This window comes from Gymnoscopelus braueri (assembly GCF_963280865.1).
Source record: "Gymnoscopelus braueri genome assembly, chromosome: 13".
NCBI classification, from domain to species: Eukaryota; Metazoa; Chordata; class Actinopteri; order Myctophiformes; family Myctophidae; genus Gymnoscopelus; species Gymnoscopelus braueri.
Genome location: NC_137615.1, coordinates 38,117,162 through 38,141,444, shown reverse-complemented (window position 1 = coordinate 38,141,444; position 24,283 = coordinate 38,117,162). Strand labels below are relative to the sequence as shown.

At 41.4% G+C, this 24,283-nt stretch overlaps 3 protein-coding genes across 5 annotated transcripts in view; 1 reads left to right on the top strand and 2 right to left on the bottom strand.

Moving 5' to 3' along the window:
• LOC308099712 (cytohesin-3) overlaps positions 1–4,322 on the top strand; it is a gene marked incomplete at its 3' end in the record, with an annotated part of 50,357 nt that extends 46,035 nt beyond the window's left edge. For all 3 annotated transcript variants that reach the window (XM_080448449.1, XM_080448450.1, XM_080448448.1), the window contains exon 13: positions 1,653–4,322. In XM_080448449.1, the coding sequence (XP_080304575.1) occupies positions 1,653–1,725 (73 nt within the window). The remainder of the gene's footprint in view (positions 1–1,652) is intronic.
• A 1,412-nt stretch (positions 4,323–5,734) lies between these two features.
• Positions 5,735–8,718, bottom strand: LOC308099564 (histidine--tRNA ligase, cytoplasmic-like; the record flags this gene model as incomplete). The annotated part of the gene is made up of 2 exons (XM_080448300.1): positions 7,413–8,718; positions 5,735–5,775 (listed from the first exon to the last, which is right to left on the bottom strand). Exons 1-2 carry the CDS (start codon positions 8,665–8,667, stop codon positions 5,735–5,737), a joined length of 1,296 nt encoding a protein of 431 aa, XP_080304426.1. The 5' UTR covers positions 8,668–8,718.
• Positions 8,719–10,539: 1,821 nt separating this feature from the next.
• On the bottom strand, positions 10,540–19,261 carry LOC308099563 (histidine--tRNA ligase, cytoplasmic-like; the record flags this gene model as incomplete). The annotated part of the gene is made up of 4 exons (XM_080448299.1): positions 17,992–19,261; positions 13,924–13,991; positions 13,568–13,665; positions 10,540–10,615 (listed from the first exon to the last, which is right to left on the bottom strand). Exons 1-4 carry the CDS (start codon positions 19,244–19,246, stop codon positions 10,540–10,542), a joined length of 1,497 nt encoding a protein of 498 aa, XP_080304425.1. The 5' UTR covers positions 19,247–19,261.
• Positions 19,262–24,283: the final 5,022 nt, after the last annotated feature.

The following is a 24,283-nucleotide window of genomic DNA, read 5'->3' as shown; positions in this document are numbered from 1 at the left end:
AGATCTGCTATTTTTTGAATAGCCAACATACTGTATACATGGATAAGGTGGTTAAAATGATTGTGATGCTATGTTAACTACTTTGGCTGGGGACCCCCTGGAACCCCTCAAGGACCACTGGGGGGTCCCTGGACCCCACTTTGAGAACCACTATATTACATAACCTAGTTGCTGGTGCCCTCAGTATTAAATCCCTTGTAATTGCCTGCGTAAGAGATGGCACAATGTCAAAGACAGTCGGCTCAGCAGAGTAGGGCTGGTGCTTGTGTGCACTGTAACAATCTCCCCTGCAAACCCCTTCTCCAAGTGCATTCACAGGGGAAATGGTAAGGGATTAGTCACCGCTTATAGCACCCCAGGGGGTGAGCCAGTATTATGCCCAGCAAGCTTAACCCAAAGAGGAGGCTCCAAACTGGGCTAACGCATTAGCAGCAGCCCCCCCATAGCGGACAGTGCCGTGAATCTCACCAGAGGGGTCCACGAGAACCCAGGGTCTTGGGAGATAAATGGCTTTTTATGGAAATGGTGATTTCACCTCATTTTCAGTCATAAATGTAGAGTTTCATGGGGGAACACTTTTAGTAGCAATCAGTTGCGTCGGTAGAGAAAGTGGACCACAGGCTCTGATAACTTAATCTCACATAGAGGTAGAATGTAGATGTATCCATTTGTGTATTTAATGTAAGCTTCTACATTTCATTGATCATATTTGAGATGATATTCATTCATTATGGGCAGGGTAGCAACAAAGGAAATAGCATTTCATATGTCATCTTTTCACAGTTGGGTTTGATCTCTTTTCTTTTTCCATTGAATGTTCCCGTACGGCACCTTACGGTGCCGTTTTTGTTTCGTGAACAAATTGGGTTGTGGAAAAAATTTCAATAAGCTTTGGGGAAAGAAAGGGAATTCTCACGGCTCCACTCTATATCGCGTGGCAGTGTATACGTGAATGGTATCTGCAGTGAGGGGGGTTGAGCTGCTTCTTGCTTTGTGCTGCCGCTAACAGGATTTAGCAGCCATGAAACTGGGCTCCTCTGTGGAGCCCACATGGCTTCCTGACTCACTTTGGTCTCGTTGTGCAGGGTGCCGTTTCCGTCGCCCTGAATAGGAAGAGAGAAAGCTGAAGATTCAGTAATCTGGAGCACTATTGTTTTCACTCGCACAGACCCATAAACCTGCTGAACAGCAGGAGGGAAAGCGAGTGTGTGTGTGTGTGTGTGTGTGTGTGTGTGTGTGTGTGTGTGTGTGTGTGTGTGTGTGTGTGTGTGTGTGTGTGTGTGTGTGTGTGTGTGTGTGTGTGTGTGTGTGTGTGTGTGTGTGTGTGTGTGTGTGTGTGTGTGTGTGTGTGTGTGTGTGTGTGTGTGTGTACATTTTACTATGTGCTTGGCAGAGTTCTAGAGTGGGGAATCAGTGAGAGGTTCCAGAGAAACTAACAGCAATGGAACCGGAGTACGGGGGGTGGGGGGGTAGGGGGTTCTTCAGAAACCATGGAAACCAAACTAGGTCACTGCACAAACTTTTTCCCCCTTTTTTTAATCTAGTTAAAGTGGGGGGTTGTATAAATGTGCCTACATTTCCATATCAAAGATGCCCTCTCTCATGTGGCGTTATTATTTATTTCATGGCTACACTTTGATTGGTTCCTCCAGGGCCAGCATCAGCAAAGATCCCTTCTACGACATGTTGGCCACCAGAAAGAGACGCATCGCCAACAAGAAGTGAAGAGCGACGGGCTCCTCCTTGTCCTAGGCTCCGACCCTGCCGTCTTTTTCCCCCACTTCCTGATTTTACCTGCCTGTGCACACAAAGGCACACACACACACACACACACACACACACACACACACACACACACACACACACACACACACACACACACACACACACACACACACACACACACACACACACACACACACACACACACACACACACACACACACACACACACACCACACCACACCACACCACACCACACCACACCACACCACACCACACAATCATTCAGCCTGGTTGTTCAAAGCTGCACTTGCCACAGACACGAGTGTCATCTCTTCATGGTGCACTGCTTTAGTGCAGCCTCTGGAGGCTTTAGAGACAGAGATGCCAGTCTCTCCCCTGGACCAACCCCAAGTCCTGAAGCCCTTGAGCTGGACAAGCAATGGGACAGAGTACTGAGAGGGACAGGAAAGCTCCAGGACACAAAGATTAGAGCGCATCCTATGCGTGATTTATACTTAGTTGCAAACTGGTGTCGCGCAACCAAAAATAGCGGATCTGGAAGGTCTCAGTGCAGCGACCTTGTAGATTGGCTATTTTCAGTGCTTGACACCTGTACACAACCAAGTATAACTCAGGCTTTTTACTCCTCTGGGACACAGTGGACCAACACATGAGCAGACCTTCTTAAGACTTACCAGCCGGTGTTTGCTGATATGAAATATGCTGTCTCCTGTTCACCTCCTCCCCCCCTTTCCATCTCTGTTCCAAGCCTACCCCTACATCTGCCTCTCATACTCTCCCGCTAATCAATGTGTGCCATGTGTTTTCCTCTCCGCACACAGCTCAAGAAGCACAACTGCCATGTCTTTTTATTTCCTTCTCAGATGCTCCTACGTGCATGTGAAGTATTATAAACTCATTTTGAGATATGTTTGTACACGTGCGTAATGTGTCTCCGTGAGTGTGCGTGCGGCAGGCAGCCATATAATGCAGATGTCAGTGCATACAGTGTGTGTGTGTGTGTGTGTGTGTGTGTGTGTGTGTGTGTGTGTGTGTGTGTGTGTGTGTGTGTGTGTGTGTGTGTGTGTGTGTGTGTGTGTGTGTGTGTGTGTGTGTGTGTGTGTGTGCGCGTGTGCGTATGCACCTCACTGTGCTTTATGTTGTACTTTAAACTCAAGAGTTCAAGATGTTCATGCTCGAATCGCTTACAGAGGGCTAAACCGTTTCCTGTCAGGAGATGATGAACAGCAGAGCGATGCATGATGTCAGGGAACGCAGGAAAGAGTGAGACAGCGAGGAAGTGAGTAGAAGGAGAGTCAGGACTGTGAACATTGCGGTGGAACCTCACCTGGACTATGTCGTCATGTCTCTCTGGTGCTGCGTTCGTCTCCCCAGGTGCCATTACAGGAGCTCTGCTCAGAAAACCTCAGAGATCAGTGCTAGGTTAGATTTAGGTTGAATTTAGCTCTAGACACAGCGTTACAGTCTTGAGTCAGCTGGACTGATATCATATATTTGTGTGGACCACAGAATATTGAAATACTTTTATTTTAGTTAGTGTGTATGGTCCTGTTGCGTAGGCTTATATGGAGCCTACTTTTTAACTAAAAAAAGCCCATTGAGTAGAAAAGGTATTGACATTTTTTTGAGGAGCAGGCTTGATTTATGCCTATGCAATTATCCATTAGGGTACCAGTCAGATTAAGCTTTTGTTTTTTCTCTCATGGTCCAAAAATGTTGGACTGTCAGTGAGTATCGATGTGATTCTGTATGCATTTTGTTTGTAAAACTAAAGATCCTTGCTTGCTTTTTGTGTTCCTCTTTAAAAAAGAAAGAAAAAAAAAGATATAACCGACATTTTGTATTTATTTTCATTTGTGAAATGATTTATCACTACCCGTAAGATGTTAAACGATATACTGTATGCTTAAGTTATGTATGTGTATATAATGTATAGGTTTTCTGTTCCCCTTTTGTTGTTGTATACATATTATGTCATTATGTTTTAGCCTACTGGCAGAACCTTTCATTCAAGTTCAAGTTTGGGGTCTTCTTTACAAAAGCCTTAAACATATTCATATTGAAATTGATGATGGTAATGATGACAATGATTATGGTGGTAGTTGTGATGGTGGTGATGATGATGATGATGATGATGATGTGATTATGATGATGATGATGATGATGATGACATTGTTGGTATGGAGGCAATAACTGTGATAATCATAAAATAATATTTTATTTATTTCTGATGATGGTAATAATATCAATGTTGATGATGATAATGATGTTGAAATGTCAACGATGGCCACAATGTCGAGGATGATGAATATAATGTTGGTAATAATAGAAATGTTGATGATAATAATGGTTAAAGTTTCACTGATGTCGGAAGTTATATCTCTGACTGATAAGGTCTAAACCAGTAGTTTTCTATTTGATTGTAAAATAAAAGTGAAGACCCTTAACGTTAGGGTAAAATATTACCTTCTATTGCCCTTATATGGGTTATAGCTACATTAACTTTTATATTCTCTGTAAAAGCTATTGGTCATGTTGTACATTAATGTATCTACATAAAGTATACATAAAGCTTACAGCAGATGTACGCAGTATTTATTATTGATGCCAGTCTTGACCTATATATTTGCATGAATAATCAATGGATTACCCAGATATTCATTTGAGATGTTATACTTTCTGACAATTTCCAGTATTTACATTTTCTTGTTCATGCAGTATAGGTGTAACTAGGGGCCAAGCACATTTTTTCCCAGTCAGTGATTTTATTAGGGATCAAATTAAAAGTGTTCGTGAAGCAACAAGACCGGAGTCCAATAACTCCTATGGGGATCTTGGATGTCATGTTACCAGTATGTGACATCCGCCATCTAATTAATATTGTTTTTGTATTTTAATTTTAAAATACAGGATATACATAGACATGTCAGTCATCCATGACGTATTACTCCAAATTTGGGCAAGGTTTCTACTCAATCTGAACCCCATTCACTACCATTATTTTAAATTAAAGTTAAATATTTCAAAAAATATATAAAACTTGAACACAACACGTGTGGGGGTGCTTCCTTGGCCTACTGGCAGCATGCACAAGAAATGTGTTGCGCACGCACGCACGCACGCACGCACACACACACGCACACACACACACAGGTATTACTAAACTAATAGACATCAGCATTTTGAGACAGGGATTTTGTGAATGACATTCTTTTTTCAAATGCCATTTTTAACCATAAGCCTGAAGCAGATCTACAAGCCCAGCTCTGTGAGCTTGTAGATCGGCAGTTTTCCGGTGTATGACACTGACACACATAGTTGCGTAACTATGTATAAATCATGTTTTACTCTAATTCCAACCCCTAAACCTAACTTCTAAATGTCTAATCATAAGCCTAACCCCAACCTGAATATTTTTCTAACCGTAAACATATCTCTCAAAATCTTTTTAACCATAAAACAACAATTTTCCTTATGAGGATCAGGACAATCTATTCTCATAAATATACTAGATATATATGCTATACCAGACATTTTTCAAGTATAGTAATACAAACGCACGCACGCACGCATGCACGCACACACACACACACACACACACACACACACACACACTCCCTCTTGCTAACCTGTGCTTTGATTGATTGATTGATTGATTGATTGATTGATTCTTTTATTAAACAGAAATGCAAACAGCACGAGTACAGTCATACACGAGTACAGTCATACACGAGTACAGTCATACAGAGAACAGTCATACACTTGGTCTAAAAGGATTTACACAAAAAGGTCCTAGAGGAATTGTTTCCATTGAGGTCCTATATATTCAATTCATCAACATAACATAAAAATAACACCAAAAATCTATATCATCCAAAAAATAAAACACTTATTATGTACTATATGAGTATAAAAAAAGAAGGGATGAAAGCCAATCCCTTTTTTAATTGCTTAATTGCTTAACCCTGTCTTCTACCCTGACCCTGAGTCATTTCTCTTCTCTTAACCTCTGGCTCCCTCTGTTGTACACTGGGAGTTAAAGGTGGTAAGAGGCAGTTGTAATTACACTACAAAATCACTGACATACTGATAATTGATTTCAATGTAGTTCTCAACTATATGCAGAACCAAGTTAATGTTTAGTGTGAAATGTTGACAGTGACCGCTGTCATTTTGATTACCGGTGGGGATGTTTTATCCCTGCTTCTGGTCAGACTGAATTAAATACATGCATTTCCTTTGGGGAAATGCATGCAGACTGTGTGATATGTCATTATGTTTGGTAATACAATTTAACTAAAACATTTACCACATCCCTATTTGGCCCAAATTTGTATTGAAAAATAACAAGTTCACAATGAGATCTGATATTCTTTCTATTTGTCACACAAAGAAGTATAAGTGGTTAAGAAAATGGGGCCCTCCTGTTTTCCTTTTTATTTTTTTCGCATCCAAGTGCATCTGACTGGTCAGACAGGTACAAAGCACTCCATCTCTTTTATGACTTTAAAGGGTAAGACCACTTTGGTAGAGGTTTGGGTTGTGTAGTTACCTTTCCATGATGTAACTCCAAAGGTGGGCAAGAAATCAAAAATAATTGCTCCATTGATTAGAAATTGATAATTCAAAAATATGCTCCTCATTGACTTACATTGTATGGTAAAACAGCTCTCAAAGTCACTCTTTTAGCACATAAATGAACACAAACAAAGCTGATTCAGACAATATAGAGCATCACCAAACCCAGTACACTGTTTTTTTTTTTTATAAAAATGTCAACTTCCTGTTGATTTTACTATTTGAAGATCTGGATCTGCGGATCCAGTCCAGGTTTTCTACTTATTAAAAATGGCAAAATCAACAGGAAGTTGACATTTTTATTAAAAAATAAAACAGTACTGGGTTTGGTGATGTTCTATATTGTCTGAATCAACTTTGTTTGCATTCGTTTACGTGCTGAAATAGTGACTTTGAGAGCTGTTTTACCATACAATGTAAGTCAATGGGGAGCATACTAATAATTGCTCCATTCTAATCAATGGAGCAATTATTTTTCATTTCTTGCCCACCTTTGGAGTTACATCATGGCAAGGTAACTACACAACCCAAACCTCTACCAAAGTGGTCTTGCCCTTTAAGCTTCAATGGGGCCAAAAGTCAACTCCATATCTATAAAAATGAACTTTATCAGGATCTTTATCAGGCAACACTCTCTCCTCTGGCAAGTCTGCCATCTTCTGGTCCAAAAGCCTTCCACGGTGCTTGTTAGCAATAAATTGCCATATTATATATATTGAATATCTGGGAACCACTCCAAAAAAAATATCACCTTTAGTCAGTATAGTTATTACATATTAAGTTTCTATCACACAACTTTGAAAACAGCCTCTACTTAAAGGACTTCAAGTTTGAAAAGTTAGACCAGGAGGCTGAGAATTCTCAACTGTCTCCACTAGAGACCTGTTTCACCTCATGTGAGATGGACAGTACAGAAATAATGCCCAGAATCATGGATTAATCAGTCGGTGTGGTCTTACTTACATTAGTCATTTAATTTTGTATGCTTTTTTGCTGGGTAGAGCAGAATGAACAGGCCTCTGAGGTCCTTCTCCTGATCTCTTTTATTAAATCACCTCTTGATACATAAGCCTCTTTTATTAGATTACTTTTTGATCCACAAGCCTCTGCCTCCTCTTTGGTGACAACAGTGCAGAGTTTGACCACTCCGTCTTTCAGTTCCTGTTCTCCCAGGATGGCTACCAGGGGGATTTCTGAGCGCACACAGTACTGCACCTGGTTCAGGTATTTGGGGTTCCTTTTGTACTCTGTCTCTGCCTTGATGCCAGCAGTCCAGAGCTCGGCCGTCAGTCGGAGTCTCTCCTCTAGTAAGTTCTTCTGTGCTGAGACCACCATGACCTGCACCTCTGTGGTACGCACGTTGTTACCCTTGGCCTCCATAATAGAGAAGATCCTCTCCATGCCAATGCTGACCCCGACACACGGCACCTTCCTGGCCTTGGGGGAAATCCTGTCCACCAGGTTGTCATACCGTCCACCTCCAGCCACACTGCCCATGCTCGTGGTAATCTCTTGGGCCACCGCACCCGCCTGGATCAACACAGCCTCATAAATTACACCTGTGTAGTAGTCCAGACCTCTGGCTAGGCTGAGATCAAACAGCACCTTGTCTGTGACCTGGAAGATCTGCAGGTAGTTGAAGAGCTCCTTCATGTCGGTGAGGCCAGCACAAATCTGGTCGTTCTCACACATCTTTGTGTCTTTAAGCAGGAGCTCTACTAGGTCAATACCACCCTTCTTCATTTGCACATATTTACCAATCTTCTCAGCCACCTCCTCCGATACGCCCTTCTCCATTATCTCATTTTTAACGTCTGGCCAAGACATTTTGTCCATTTTGTCTACTGACGAACAGATGGTGCAAAACTTGTCTTTCGGAACACCGCACATGTCAAACATTCCCTCCAGAATACGTCTGTCATTGACCTTGATGCAGAAGTCTCCCAGGTCCAGCTCGCTGAGGATTTCGTAGATGATCTTCAGGCATTCAGCATCGGGGATCATATTATCATACTTTCCTGCAATGTCAAAATCACATTGGTAGAATTCCCTGTAGCGGCCCGGGCCTGGGTTGTCACGGCGATAGACCTTGCCTATTTGGTAGCGCTTAATGTTGGTGACTTTGTGCACGGCCAGGTAGCGGGCAAAGGGCACAGTGAGGTCATATCTGAGAGACAACAGCTCTCCACCTTGGTCCTTGAGGTCGTATATCAGCTTAGCGTCCTCGCCATACTTGCCTGTCAATGTCTCTTTTAGTTCAAATACAGGTGTGTCAATGGTCTCAGCACCGTGACGTTTGAAACAGCCAATAATGGTGTTTAGCACCTTCTCTCTGATGGCCATCTGCGAGGGGATGTAGTCTCTTGTTCCCTTGGGAGTTTTAAGAACAGACTGGTGTTTCCTCCCACTCTTTCCTGCTTCCACTACTTCCTCCAATCCCTTTTCCATTTTCAGGAAGACCTTGTTCTCTATCTTAATCTCATTATTCTTCATCATGTCCTTTTCCCCCTCTGTTTCCATCTTCTCCAACCCCTTTTGCATGTTTAGGATCTTGATTCTCTGGAGTATCTTACCTTAATAATGTCCTCCAGGTCTCCAACATTCAGCACCACTGACCAAAATCTAAACTCAGCAAATGACTGAATACTAACTAACTGACACGTTTATATACCCAAATTCAACCACGTTCTTGTCACAACTGCACGCTGATTGGACAGAGTATGTTGACAAAGTCACTGTTCTGTTGCTATGGTAGCAGAGATCAAACATACTCATTTTTTTCTCTGACGGCCACGTTACTATGACAACATAACCATAAATAAACCACGAGTCAGCTCCATATATGGGCACAAAAGGGTCATGCCCATATATGGGCATATACCGATGACAAGGAATCTCCATATATGGGCATAAAAGAGACAAGGACTGACATATACAGAGATCTCCTTATATGGGCATATCAGCAATATCCATTTATCAGCATGCCCATAAATGGGCATGCTGATAAATGGACAGAAACAGACATCTCCATTTATAGGCACAAAAGGAACACAAAACGGTCTTTATAATATCATTGTAAACATGTTTATTGTTAGATTATAAGACATTTATAAGAGCTTATATGAAACTTGCTAACAGTTTATAGACTAATTAAAACATTAATTAAATTGTTTAAAATAGCATTCACATTTCAGTGTCACTAACTTACCTATTATATCATTGTTCAACCTTTACAAAGTTGTTTTGTTGTTAACATTAGCTTATTATGCCTCTATTAGCAGTTAACTGTGAAGTTATTAAACTTTTAACTAGTATTTTTGGCATCTACCTGGTCCAAAGTGGGAACAATGCCTTATTAAGGCTAATAAATCCTTTCTAGGCTCTGTACATAACTGTAGTCCTGGGTCTCTGCCTGTTTTCTGCCTGTTTCCTGTTCATTCATTTTAATTTGATTGGCTGATTTCATTGGTTCATTAGATTGATTGCAGCCGAGCCAATCATGCAAAGCTATGGGAGGATTTACCGGAACAGGAAATGTATATTTTAATGAAGTATTTATTAACCTCAATAATGCATTGTTCACACTTTAGACCAGGTAGATGCAAAATGCAGGCTAGTTAACTGTTAATAAATGCATAATAAAGGATTTGTTAACATTAATAAGACTTTGTTCCCACTTTAGACCAGGTACAGTAGATGCAAAAATCATAGTTAACTGTCAAGTGTATAATAGGCACTGCAGGTTTCCAGAAGCTGCCATGTCCATTTCCTGTTCCGGTTCATTTCCACATAGCTTGATATGATTGGCTCGACTGCAATCAATCAAATATGAAATCAGCCAATCAAATGAAGCGCTGGGGAAATGAACAGGAATCATCACATTGATTGTCAACTCGGTTCCATGATTTACATGGAACCGAGTTCATGATTTTCAATAAGGCATAATTGCATATTATTGTCTCTGTCGGGTGGAAACCTCATATGTCCAGAGCTGTTACTTTTCAGGATTCAAATTCAAACGCATCAAAAGTAGCAGATCCACATGCTCAAAATGCGCCTTGCTTGCGGATCTGCTACTTCTGATGCTTTTGTGTGACGCTGTACTATGATCAAGTAAGACGTTAATTCACACAAAAAACGAGATATGAGGTTTCTGCCCGACAGCAACGATAAACATATGAAATATTACACATTCTAGTATTGTCATATTGGTCATTACAAACCTTCACCACCTCCTCCGTCAGCACCAGGAGGAAGACCACCAGCCACACCTTCATCGTTCCACAGCGCTCTGGAACACAACACAACGGAACAGATACATGAAGCTTTGTGTTAGCACAGTCTCAAACGTTTTCCCTTGCAGATCTGTAACTCTGTACAAATGGAACCAAATGGACCCTTACAGGTCTGTAACTCTGTACAAATGGAACCAAATGGACCCTTACAGGTTTGTAACTCTGTACAAATGGAACCAAATGGACCCTTACAGGTCTGTAACTCTGAGTGTACAAATGGAACCAAATGGACCCTTACAGTTCTGTAACTCTGTACAAATGGAACCAAATGGACCCGTACAAAAATAACGTTTGATATAGCAACATACGTTGCTATATCAGATTGATCAGTGTGACTGATCAACCGGATTACATTAAAGCTGCTTAAACCCCTAACCTACATTTAACTCTCATTTCATTTCATATAAAGAAATATAGTATTTCTTTTTATAGCCAATCCTGCTACAGGCATGTGTTTATAGATCTGTATATATGTTTTACAGATCTGCAGTGCATATGTTATACAGGTCTGCAGTACATCGTCGTCTCTGTCGGGTGGAAACCGACCAAAACTGTTACTTTTCAGGATTCAAAAGCATCAAAAGTAGCAGATCTACAAGCTCGAAACGTGGCGCTTCAATGTGGCCCTTACCCCGAAACGAGTTTGACACCCCTGGTGTAGACGCTCAACAAAGCCGGATGCACCACGGTGGATTCAAACCCACAACTTCCGTGGTGGTGGGTAGGGACTGCCCCCCCCCCCCCCCCCCCCCCGAGTGCCTGTTCACTCACACACACACACACACACACACACACACACACACACACACACACACACACACACACACACACACACACACACACTTCTGGATTCCACAAATTGTTTTTTTTACCACGATGGACAATTTTCTAAATCCATATTAAAATTGTCTTATACATATTACTCATTGAAAGTGATTCTATGGGAGAAAGCTTTGTAATTAAGGCAACATTTAATTTAATTAAATTGAAGAGCGTTCTGTCCAGTATTATTCAACCGGTCAAAGACAGTGTAATTACATTTACTGGTGGCCTTACTGTTAGCTTCCCAGCATACAGCAGCCAACACTGAAACACACACACACACCCCCCCCCCCCACACACACATACACACCCCCCACACCCCACCACCCACACCCACCCCCACACACACACACACTACATTTCTCAATAGAAGCGCAGGGAGACCAAATACACAACCACCCAAATTGTGTAAGATATATTGTATTAAAGCAGCACTATGTAACTCTCCTCTTCTACCCCGGATTTGAACCCAGTTTCCTGTGCAAGTGCTGCCATTTTTATCATTGAGCTAATAATCAAATGTATAAATACTGAATCAAGCAACTTAAAAACTGTCTGGGGTGAAACACAAAAGCCTGAGTAGACGTTAAAATTACCCAAAACAAGTGAAATATCCCTTTAATGTAACAGAAATAATATGATTCTAGTTTCAATGCCTGTATTACGGAACTCAACCTTGAGGCCCTGTTGACCTTGAGGCCCTCCCTGCCACAAGTGTCAGACACAGCAGCAACTGCAAGGCTGACAGAGGGAAGGAAAGAAACAGAAGGCTGTTCTGTGTGTTGGTGTGAATAAAATATAAATATTTTATTTTCATTGCCTAGTTTATTAAGGTGGAGCAGTGTTAAGTCCCTTTCACTGCAGTACAGCATGTGGGGACACCTTAATTCCTTTGAGGAGTTAAGGCTGTCGTACTACTATTGCTGTACTTGTACATACAACGGTATAAATGTGGTCTGAAAATAAACAAAAAGTCAGAAATAAACACTTAGAATTAGCATGAACACAAACATTAGCTTAAATGTATCCACTAGCATCCATGGTGCACTTTAACAGGCTATCTGCACAGTGTCACAAGGCAATCAACAAACAACTCAGTGTAGCAAAGACTAACACCAAAACTTTCCAAACATTGTAACACAAATATAAACGTTATCACAGAAGTAACAAAAATGCACCATAAAGAGATTACAAACAAACCACAGTCAGTTGGGAGCTAAATCAGAACTTGCCAAATGAACAGGTGTAGCCAATTAAGCATGCATATGTAACAGGGCGGTAAGAATGAAATAGCCAACTACGCCACCTAAGGAATTGCACCTTAGGAAATCATGACTCTAATCTAAATCTGGAAATACACCCGTCCTGATTACACAGTATAACTCCCCACAAGGTTCGTTGTACATTTAATGATAGAGGCAGAGGCGTGATCAAGTACAAAAGCATTAATGGCATTTTATTTTATACAAACAATTAAAACAATGGAATTTCACCACGAAAAGTATGGCTAAATATTGACATGAACAGTAGCATACACAAATATAAAGGGGCAGACATAAACTAACAGACCAGGGTTTTGGGGCTCACCAACAAGGACAGGGCCACCCGACCCGGGGCAGGGGGAACCCCCACGAGCCAGGGCAACCACACGCACACAGAATTACAGATCACCGTCAACATAGCGCACTTAATATTAGCTGTATTATAAAAGTATCATAGCAGGTCATAGAGATGGTTGCTGGAGTAATGGGTCCCTCCAGCCAACACTGGATCCAGTTAACTTTCAGCCAAACAGTACTCATAGGAAGACCAGCAGTTTCAACCCAGGCAAAGCAGCAGCGCCGTCAGTCACTTATACACACCACCGTGCGGTAGGTCACTGCCAGAACAAAAACAGTTTAAATTACTCTGGGTGCCACAAGGCTGTGATTAAAGAGACACTATGAATGGGGAGGAATAGTGAACCTACCTGCCATATGGCTAGCTAACCCACATCAAAACCCCCAGGTCAGTCCAAGTATGATCAGTGCACCCAGGTTGTAGCACCTGAAGGCTAAAACAAAACTAGTAAGTTCACAGTATACTCTTCTACAGCTCATGATCGCTTAAACCAAAAACAAACATACCTGCACTGGTGGTAACTGGTGAAAGCCAAAGCTCCAGCCCAACAGGCGAGCTTTGACAGGTAATTGGTGAGAGCCACAGCTCCAGCCCAACAGGCGAGCTTTGACAGGTAACCAGTGTCCAGAGCTGTTACTTTTCAGGATTCAAATTCAAACGCATCAAAAGTAGCAGATCCACATGCTCAAAATGCGCCTTGCTTGCGGATCTGCTACTTCTGATGCTTTTGTGTGACGCTGTACTATGATCAAGTAAGACGTTAATTCACACAAAAAACGAGATATGAGGTTTCTGCCCGACAGCAACGATAAACATATGAAATATTACACATTCTAGTATTGTCATATTGGTCATTACAAACCTTCACCACCTCCTCCGTCAGCACCAGGAGGAAGACCACCAGCCACACCTTCATCGTTCCACAGCGCTCTGGAACACAACACAACGGAACAGATACATGAAGCTTTGTGTTAGCACAGTCTCAAACGTTTTCCCTTGCAGATCTGTAACTCTGTCAGGAGATGATGAACAGCAGAGCGATGCATGATGTCAGGGAACGCGGGAAAGAGTGAGACAGCAAGGAAGTGAGTAGAAGGAGAGTCAGGACTGTGAACATTGCGGTGGAACCTCACCTGGACTATGTCGTCATGTCTCTCTGGTGCTGCGTTCGTCTCCCCAGGTGCCATTACAGGAGCTCTGCTCAGAAAACCTCAGAGATCAGTGCTAGGTTAGATTTAGGTTGAATTTAGCTCTAGACACAGCGTTACAGTCTTGAGTCAGCTGGACTGATATCATATATTTGTGTGGACCACAGAATATTGAAATACTTTTATTTTAGTTAGTGTGTATGGTCCTGTTGCGTAGGCTTATATGGAGCCTACTTTTTAACTAAAAAAAGACCATTGAGTAGAAAAGGTATTGACATTTTTTTGAGGAGCAGGCTTGATTTATGCCTATGCAATTATCCATTGTTTTTTCTCTCATGGTCCAAAAATGTTGGACTGTCAGTGAGTATCGATGTGATTCTGTATGCATTTTGTTTGTAAAACTAAAGATCCTTGCTTGCTTTTTGTGTTCCTCTTTAAAAAAGAAAGAAAAAAAAAGATATAACCGACATTTTGTATTTATTTTCATTTGTGAAATGATTTATCACTACCCGTAAGATGTTAAACGATATACTGTATGCTTAAGTTATGTATGTGTATATAATGTATAGGTTTTCTGTTCCCCTTTTGTTGTTGTATACATATTATGTCATTATGTTTTAGCCTACTGGCAGAACCTTTCAAACTTCAGAAAGTTCAAGTTTGGGGTCTTCTTTACAAAAGCCTTAAACATATTCATAATGAAATTGATGATGGTAATGATGACAATGATTATGGTGGTAGTTGTGATGGTGGTGATGATGATGATGTGATTATGATGATGATGATGACATTGTGGCAATAACTGTGATAATCATAAAATAATATTTTATTTATTTCTGATGATGGTAATAATATCAATGTTGATGATGATAATGATGGCCACAATGTCGAGGATGATGAATATAATGTTGGTAATAACAGAAATGTTGATGATAATAATGGTTCAAGTTTCACTGATGTCGGAAGTTATATCTCTGACTGATAAGGTCTAAACCAGTAGTTTTCTATTTGATTGTAAAATAAAAGTGAAGACCCTTAACGTTAGGGTAAAATATTACCTTCTATTGCCCTTATATGGGTTATAGCTACATTAACTTTTATATTCTCTGTAAAAGCTATTGGTCATGTTGTACATTAATGTATCTACATAAAGTATACATAAAGCTTACAGCAGATGTATGCAGTATTTATTATTGATGCCAGTCTTGACCTACATATTTGCATGAATAATCAATGGATTACCCAGATATTCATTTGAGATGTTATACTTTCCAGTATTTACATTTTCTTGTTCATGCAGTATAGGTGTAACTAGGGGCCAAGCACATTTTTTCCCAGTCAGTGATTTTATTAGGGATCAAATTAAAAGTGTTCGTGAAGCAACAAGACCGGAGTCCAATAACTCCTATGGGGATCTTGGATGTCATGTTACCAGTATGTGACATCCGCCATCTAATTAATATTGTTTTTGTATTTTAATTTTAAAATACAGGATATACATAGACATGTCAGTCATCCATGACGTATTACTCCAAATTTGGGCAAGGTTTCTACTCAATCTGAACCCCATTCACTACCATTATTTTAAATTAAAGTTAAATATTTCAAAAAATATATAAAACTTGAACACAACACGTGTGGGGGTGCTTCCTTGGCCTACTGGCAGCATGCACAAGAAATGTGTTGCGCACGCACGCACGCACGCACGCACGCACGCACGCACGCACGCACGCACGCACGCACGCACGCACGCACGCACGCACGCACGCACGCACGCACGCACAACTAAACTAATAGACATCAGCATTTTGAGACAGGGATTTTGTGAATGACATTCTTTTTTCAAATTTCATTTTTAACCATAAGCCTGAAGCAGATCTACAAGCCCAGCTCTGTGAGCTTGTAGATCGGCAGTTTTCCGGTGTATGACACTGACACACATAGTTGCGTAACTATGTATAAATCATGTTTTACTCTAATTCCAACCCCTAAACCTAACTTCTAAATGTCTAATCATAAGCCTAACCCCAACCTGAATATTTCCAAACCGTAAACATATCTCTCAAAATCTTTTTAACCATAAAACAACAATTTTCCTTATGAGGATCAGGACAATCTATTCTCATAAATATACTAGATATATATGCTATACCAGACATTTTTCAAGTATAGTAATACAAACGCACGCACGCACGCATGCACGCACACACACACACACACACACACACACACACACACACACACACACACACACACACACACACACACACACACACACACACACTCCCTCTTGCTAACCTGTGCATTGATTGATTGATTGATTGATTGATTGATTATTTTATTAAACAGAAATGCAAACAGCACGAGTACAGTCATACACGAGTACAGTCATACAGAGAACAGTCATACACTTGGTCTAAAAGGATTTACACAAAAAGGTCCAAGTGGAATTGTTTCCATTGAGGTCCTATATATTCAATTCATCAACATAACATAAAAACAAGACCAGGAGACCTGGTTCTGCCAGACCCAGAATGAAGTCCTAGTATGTAACACTTTTTTTTGGCTGGGGCCGGAGGACAAATGGCCCCTGCCCATGTATGGACGAAACAGGTACAAAGCCTCATGTAAGCCCGACCCCTTGGGTCTGGCAATAACACCAAAAATGTTTAAAAAAAAAGAGGGGATGAAAGCCAATCCCTTTTTTAATTGCTTAATTGCTTAACCCTGTCTTCTACCCTGACCCTGAGTCATTTCTCTTCTCTTAACCTCTGGCTCCCTCTGTTGTACACTGGGAGTTAAAGGCGGTAAGAGGCAGTTGTAATAACACTACAAAATCACTGACATGCTGATAATTGATTTCAATGTAGTTCTTATCAACTATATGCAGAACCAAGTTAATGTTTAGTGTGAAATGTTGACCGCTGTCATTTTGATTACCGGTGGGGATGTTTTATCCCTGCTTCTGGTCAGACTGAATTAAATACATGCATTTCCTTTGGGGAAATGCATGCAGACTGTGTGATATGTCATTATGTTTGGTAATACAATTTAACTAAAACATTTACCACATCCCTATTTGGCCCAAATTTGTATTGAAAAATAACAAGTTCACAATGAGATCTGATATTTTTTCTATTTGTCACACAAAGAAGTATAAGTGGTTAAGAAAATGGGGCCCTCCTGTTTTCCTTTTTATTTTTTTTCGCATCCAAGTGCATCTGACTGGTCAGACAGGTACAAAGCACTCCATCTCTTTTATGACTTTAAGCTTCAATGGGGCCAAAATAGTCAACTCCATATCTATAAAAATGAACTTTATCAGGATCTTTATCAGGCAACACTCTCTCCTCTGGCAAGTCTGCCATCTTCTGGTCCAAAAGCCTTCCACGGTGCTTGTTAGCAATAAATTGCCATATTATATATATTGTATATCTGGGAACCACTCCCAAAAAAAAAATCACCTTTAGTCAGTAGTTATTACATATTACGTTTCTATCACACAACTTTGAAAACAGCCTCTACTTAAAGGACTTCAAGTTTGAAAAGTTAGACCAGGAGGCTGAGAATTCTCAACTGTCTCACCTCATGTGAGATGGACAGTACAGAAATAATGCCCAGAATCATGGATTAATCAGTCGGTGTGGTCTTACTTACATTAGTCATTTAATTTTGTATGCTTTTTTGCTGGGTAGAGCAGAATGAACAGGCCTCTGAGGTCCTTCTCCTGATCTCTTTTATTAAATCACCTCTTGATACATAAGCCTCTTTTATTAGATTACCTTTTGATCCACAAGCCTCTGCCTCCTCTTTGGTGACAACAGTGCAGAGTTTGACCACTCCGTCTTTCAGTTCCTGTTCTCCCAGGATGGCTACCAGGGGGATTTCTGAGCGCACACAGTACTGCACCTGGTTCAGGTATTTGGGGTTCCTTTTGTACTCTGTCTCTGCCTTGATGCCAGCAGTCCAGAGCTCGGCCGTCAGTCGGAGTCTCTCCTCTAGTAAGTTCTTCTGTGCTGAGACCACCATGACCTGCACCTCTGTGGTACGCACGTTGTTACCCTTGGCCTCAATGATAGAGAAGATCCTCTCCATGCCAATGCTGACCCCGACACACGGCACCTTCCTATCCTTGGGGGAAATCCTGTCCACCAGGTTGTCATACCGTCCACCTCCAGCCACACTGCCCATGCTCGCGGTAATCTCTTGGGCCACCGCACCCGCCTGGATCAACACAGCCTCATAAATTACACCTGTGTAGTAGTCCAGACCTCTGGCTAGGCTGAGATCAAACAGCACCTTGTCTGTGACCTGGAAGATCTGCAGGTAGTTGAAGAGCTCCTTCATGTCGGTGAGGCCAGCACAAATCTGGTCGTTCTCACACATCTTCGTGTCTTTAAGCAGGAGCTCTACTAGGTCAATACCACCCTTCTTCATTTGCACATATTTACCAATCTGCTCAGCCACCTCCTCCGATACGCCCTTCTCCATTATCTCATTTTTAACGTCTGGCCAAGACATTTTGTCCATTTTGTCTACTGACGAACAGATGGTGCAAAACTTGTCTTTCGGAACACCGCACATGTCAAACATTCCCTCCAGAATACGTCTGTCATTGACCTTGATGCAGAAGTCTCCCAGGTCCAGCTCGCTGAGGATTTCGTAGATGATCTTCAGGCATTCAGCATCGGGGATCATATTATCATACTTTCCTGCAATGTCAAAATCACATTGGTAGAATTCCCTGTAGCGGCCCGGGCCTGGGTTGTCACGGCGATAGACCTTGCCTATTTGGTAGCGCTTAATGTTGGTGACTTTGTACATGGCCAGGTAGCGGGCAAAGGGCACAGTGAGGTCATATCTGAGAGACAACAGCTCTCCACCTTGGTCCTTGAGGTCGTATATCAGCTTAGCGTCCTCGCCATACTTGCCTGTCAATGTCTCTTTTAGTTCAAATACAGGTGTGTCAATGGTCTCAGCACCGTGACGTTTGAAACAGCCAATAATGGTGTTTAGCACCTTCTCTCTGATGGCCATCTGCGAGGGGATGTAGTCTCTTGTTCCCTTGGGAGTTTTAAGAACAGACTGGTGTTTCCTCCCACTCTGTCCTGCTTCCACTACTTCCTCCAATCCCTTTTCCATTTTCAGGAAGACCTTGTTCTCTATCTTAATCTCATTATTCTTCATCGTGTCCTTTTCCCCCTCTGTTTCCATCTTCTCCAACCCCTTTTGCATGTTTAGGATCTTGATTCTCTGGAGTCCCTTACCTTAATAATGTCCTCCAGGTCTCCAACATTCAGCACCACTGACCAAAATCTAAACTCAGCAAATGACTGAATACTAACTAACTGACACGTTTATATACCAAAATTCAACCACGTTCTTGTCACAACTGCACGCTGATTGGACAGAGTATGTTGACAAAGTCACTGTTCTGTTGCTATGGTAGCAGCGAGTGGACCTCTGACGGCCACGTTACTATGACAACATAACCATAAATAAACCACGAGTCAGCTCCATATATGGGCACAAAAGGGTCATGCCCATATATGGGCATATACCGATGACAAGGAATCTCCATATATGGGCATAAAAGAGACAAGGACTGACATATACAGAGATCTCCTTATATGGGCATATCAGCAATATCCATTTATCAGCATGCCCATAAATGGGCATGCTGATAAATGGACAGAAACAGACATCTCCATTTATAGGCACAAAAGGAACACAAAACGGTCTTTATAATATCATTGTAAACATGTTTATTGTTAGATTATAAGACATTTATAAGAGCTTATATGAAACTTGCTAACAGTTTATAGACTAATTAAAACATTAATTAAATTGTTTAAAATAGCATTCACATTTCAGTGTCACTAACTTACCTATTATATCATTGTTCAACCTTTACAAAGTTGTTTTGTTGTTAACATTAGCTTATTATGCCTCTATTAGCAGTTAACTGTGAAGTTATTAAACTTTTAACTAGTATTTTTGGCATCTACCTGGTCCAAAGTGGGAACAATGCCTTATTAAGGCTAATAAATCCTTTCTAGGCTCTGTACATAACTGTAGTCCTGGGTCTCTGCCTGTTTTCTGCCTGTTTCCTGTTCATTCATTTTAATTTGATTGGCTGATTTCATTGGTTCATTAGATTGATTGCAGCCGAGCCAATCATGCAAAGCTATGGGAGGATTTACCGGAACAGGAAATGTATATTTTAATGAAGTATTTATTAACCTCAATAATGCATTGTTCACACTTTAGACCAGGTAGATGCAAAATGCAGGCTAGTTAACTGTTAATAAATGCATAATAAAGGATTTGTTAACATTAATAAGACTTTGTTCCCACTTTAGACCAGGTACAGTAGATGCAAAAATCATAGTTAACTGTCAAGTGTATAATAGGCACTGCAGGTTTCCAGAAGCTGCCATGTCCATTTCCTGTTCCGGTTCATTTCCACATAGCTTGATATGATTGGCTCGACTGCAATCAATCAAATATGAAATCAGCCAATCAAATGAAGCGCTGGGGAAATGAACAGGAATCATCACATTGATTGTCAACTCGGTTCCATGATTTACATGGAACCGAGTTCATGATTTTCAATAAGGCATAATTGCATATTATTGTCTCTGTCGGGTGGAAACCTCATATGTCCAGAGCTGTTACTTTTCAGGATTCAAATTCAAACGCATCAAAAGTAGCAGATCCACATGCTCAAAATGCGCCTTGCTTGCGGATCTGCTACTTCTGATGCTTTTGTGTGACGCTGTACTATGATCAAGTAAGACGTTAATTCACACAAAAAACGAGATATGAGGTTTCTGCCCGACAGCAACGATAAACATATGAAATATTACACATTCTAGTATTGTCATATTGGTCATTACAAACCTTCACCACCTCCTCCGTCAGCACCAGGAGGAAGACCACCAGCCACACCTTCATCGTTCCACAGCGCTCTGGAACACAACACAACGGAACAGATACATGAAGCTTTGTGTTAGCACAGTCTCAAACGTTTTCCCTTGCAGATCTGTAACTCTGTACAAATGGAACCAAATGGACCCTTACAGGTCTGTAACTCTGTACAAATGGAACCAAATGGACCCTTACAGGTTTGTAACTCTGTACAAATGGAACCAAATGGACCCTTACAGGTCTGTAACTCTGAGTGTACAAATGGAACCAAATGGACCCTTACAGTTCTGTAACTCTGTACAAATGGAACCAAATGGACCCGTACAAAAATAACGTTTGATATAGCAACATACGTTGCTATATCAGATTGATCAGTGTGACTGATCAACCGGATTACATTAAAGCTGCTTAAACCCCTAACCTACATTTAACTCTCATTTAATTTCATATAAAGAAATATAGTATTTCTTTTTATAGCCAATCCTGCTACAGGCATGTGTTTATAGATCTGTATATATGTTTTACAGATCTGCAGTGCATATGTTATACAGGTCTGCAGTACATCGTCGTCTCTGTCGGGTGGAAACCGACCAAAACTGTTACTTTTCAGGATTCAAAAGCATCAAAAGTAGCAGATCTACAAGCTCGAAACGTGGCGCTTCAATGTGGCCCTTACCCCGAAACGAGTTTGACACCCCTCGTGTAGACGCTCAACAAAGCCGGATGCACCACGGTGGATTCAAACCCACAACTTCCGTGGTGGTGGGTAGGGACTGCCCCCCCCCCCCCCCCGAGTGCCTGTTCTCACACACACACACACACACACACACACACACACACTTCTGGATTCCACAAAGTGTTTTTTTTACCACGATGGACAATTTTCTAAATCCATATTAAAATTGTCTTATACATATTACTCATTGAAAGTGATTCTATGGGAGAAAGCTTTGTAATTAAGGCAACATTTAATTTAATTAAAGAGCGTTCTGTCCAGTATTATTCAACCGGTCAAAGACAGTGTACTTACAAAACTGTCTGGGGTGAAACACAAAAGCCTGAGTAGACGTTAAAATTACCCAAAACAAGTGAAATATCCCTTTAATGTAACAGAAATAATATGATTCTAGTTTCAATGCCTGTATTACGGAACTCAACCTTGAGGCCCTGTTGACCTTGAGGCCCTCCCTGCCACAAGTGTCAGACACAGCAGCAACTGCAAGGCTGACAGAGGGAAGGAAAGAAACAGAAGGCTGTTCTGTGTGTTGGTGTGAATAAAATATAAATATTTTATTTTCATTGCCTAGTTTATTAAGGTGGAGCAGTGTTAAGTCCCTTTCACTGCAGTACAGCATGTGGGGACACCTTAATTCCTTTGAGGAGTTAAGGCTGTCGTACTACTATTGCTGTACTTGTACATACAACGGTATAAATGTGGTCTGAAAATAAACAAAAAGTCAGAAATAAACACTTAGAATTAGCATGAACACAAACATTAGCTTAAATGTATCCACTAGCATCCATGGTGCACTTTAACAGGCTATCTGCACAGTGTCACAAGGCAATCAACAAACAACTCAGTGTAGCAAAGACTAACACCAAAACTTTCCAAACATTGTAACACAAATATAAACGTTATCACAGAAGTAACAAAAATGCACCATAAAGAGATTACAAACAAACCACAGTCAGTTGGGAGCTAAATCAGAACTTGCCAAATGAACAGGTGTAGCCAATTAAGCATGCATATGTAACAGGGCGGTAAGAATGAAATAGCCAACTACGCCACCTAAGGAATTGCACCTTAGGAAATCATGACTCTAATCTAAATCTGGAAATACACCTGTCCTGATTACACAGTATAACTCCCCACAAGGTTCGTTGTACATTTAATGATAGAGGCAGAGGCGTGATCAAGTACAAAAGCATTAATGGCATTTTATTTTGTACAAACAATTAAAACAATGGAATTTCACCACGAAAAGTATGGCTAAATATTGACATGAACAGTAGCATACACAAATATAAAGGGGCAGACATAAACTAACAGACCAGGGTTTTGGGGCTCACCAACAAGGACAGGGCCACCCGACCCGGGGCAGGGGGAACCCCCACGAGCCAGGGCAACCACACGCACACAGAATTACAGATCACCGTCAACATAGGGCACTTAATATTAGCTGTATTATAAAAGTATCATAGCAGGTCATAGAGATGGTTGCTGGAGTAATGGGTCCCTCCAGCCAACACTGGATCCAGTTAACTTTCAGCCAAACAGTACTCATAGGAAGACCAGCAGTTTCAACCCAGGCAAAGCAGCAGCGCCGTCAGTCACTTATACACACCACCGTGCGGTAGGTCACTGCCAGAACAAAAACCGTTTAAATTACTCTGGGTGCCACAAGGCTGTGATTAAAGAGACACTATGAATGGGGAGGAATAGTGAACCTACCTGCCATATGGCTAGCTAACCCACATCAAAACCCCCAGGTCAGTCCAAGTATGATCAGTGCACCCAGGTTGTAGCACCTGAAGGCTAAAACAAAACTAGTAAGTTCACAGTATACTCTTCTACAGCTCATGATCGCTTAAACCAAAAACAAACATACCTGCACTGGTGGTAACTGGTGAAAGCCAAAGCTCCAGCCCAACAGGCGAGCTTTGACAGGTAATTGGTGAGAGCCACAGCTCCAGCCCAACAGGCGAGCTTTGACAGGTAACCAGTGAGAGCTACAGCTCCAGCCCAACAGGCGAGCTTTGAAGGAATCCATGCTCAAACTGATTTCCCTGCTGCCTTTATACAGCTGTCTCAATTACAGACAGGTGTCAGTTGTCCCCCTAATAGAGTGGGTGGAGACTGAGTAGAGGTGGCATAGGAGAGAGAGAGAGAGAGACTATGTCCACCCTGCTACAATCTATCCCCCCCATTTGCATCGTCGGCCCGATGATGACTCACCTACATCACGCTATGAAAACTGGCTCCAGTCTATATAAGGCTCGCTACAGTGCTTCCATGGCCCCCCACAATTCAATCAATAAAATACATCAGTGAAGCATATCAAGTACAAAAAAAAATTCAAGTAAAAGCATTCATTCCATAGCACACAGGGGCATGAGGCTGTATAGACTGATGTGGGGGGTCTT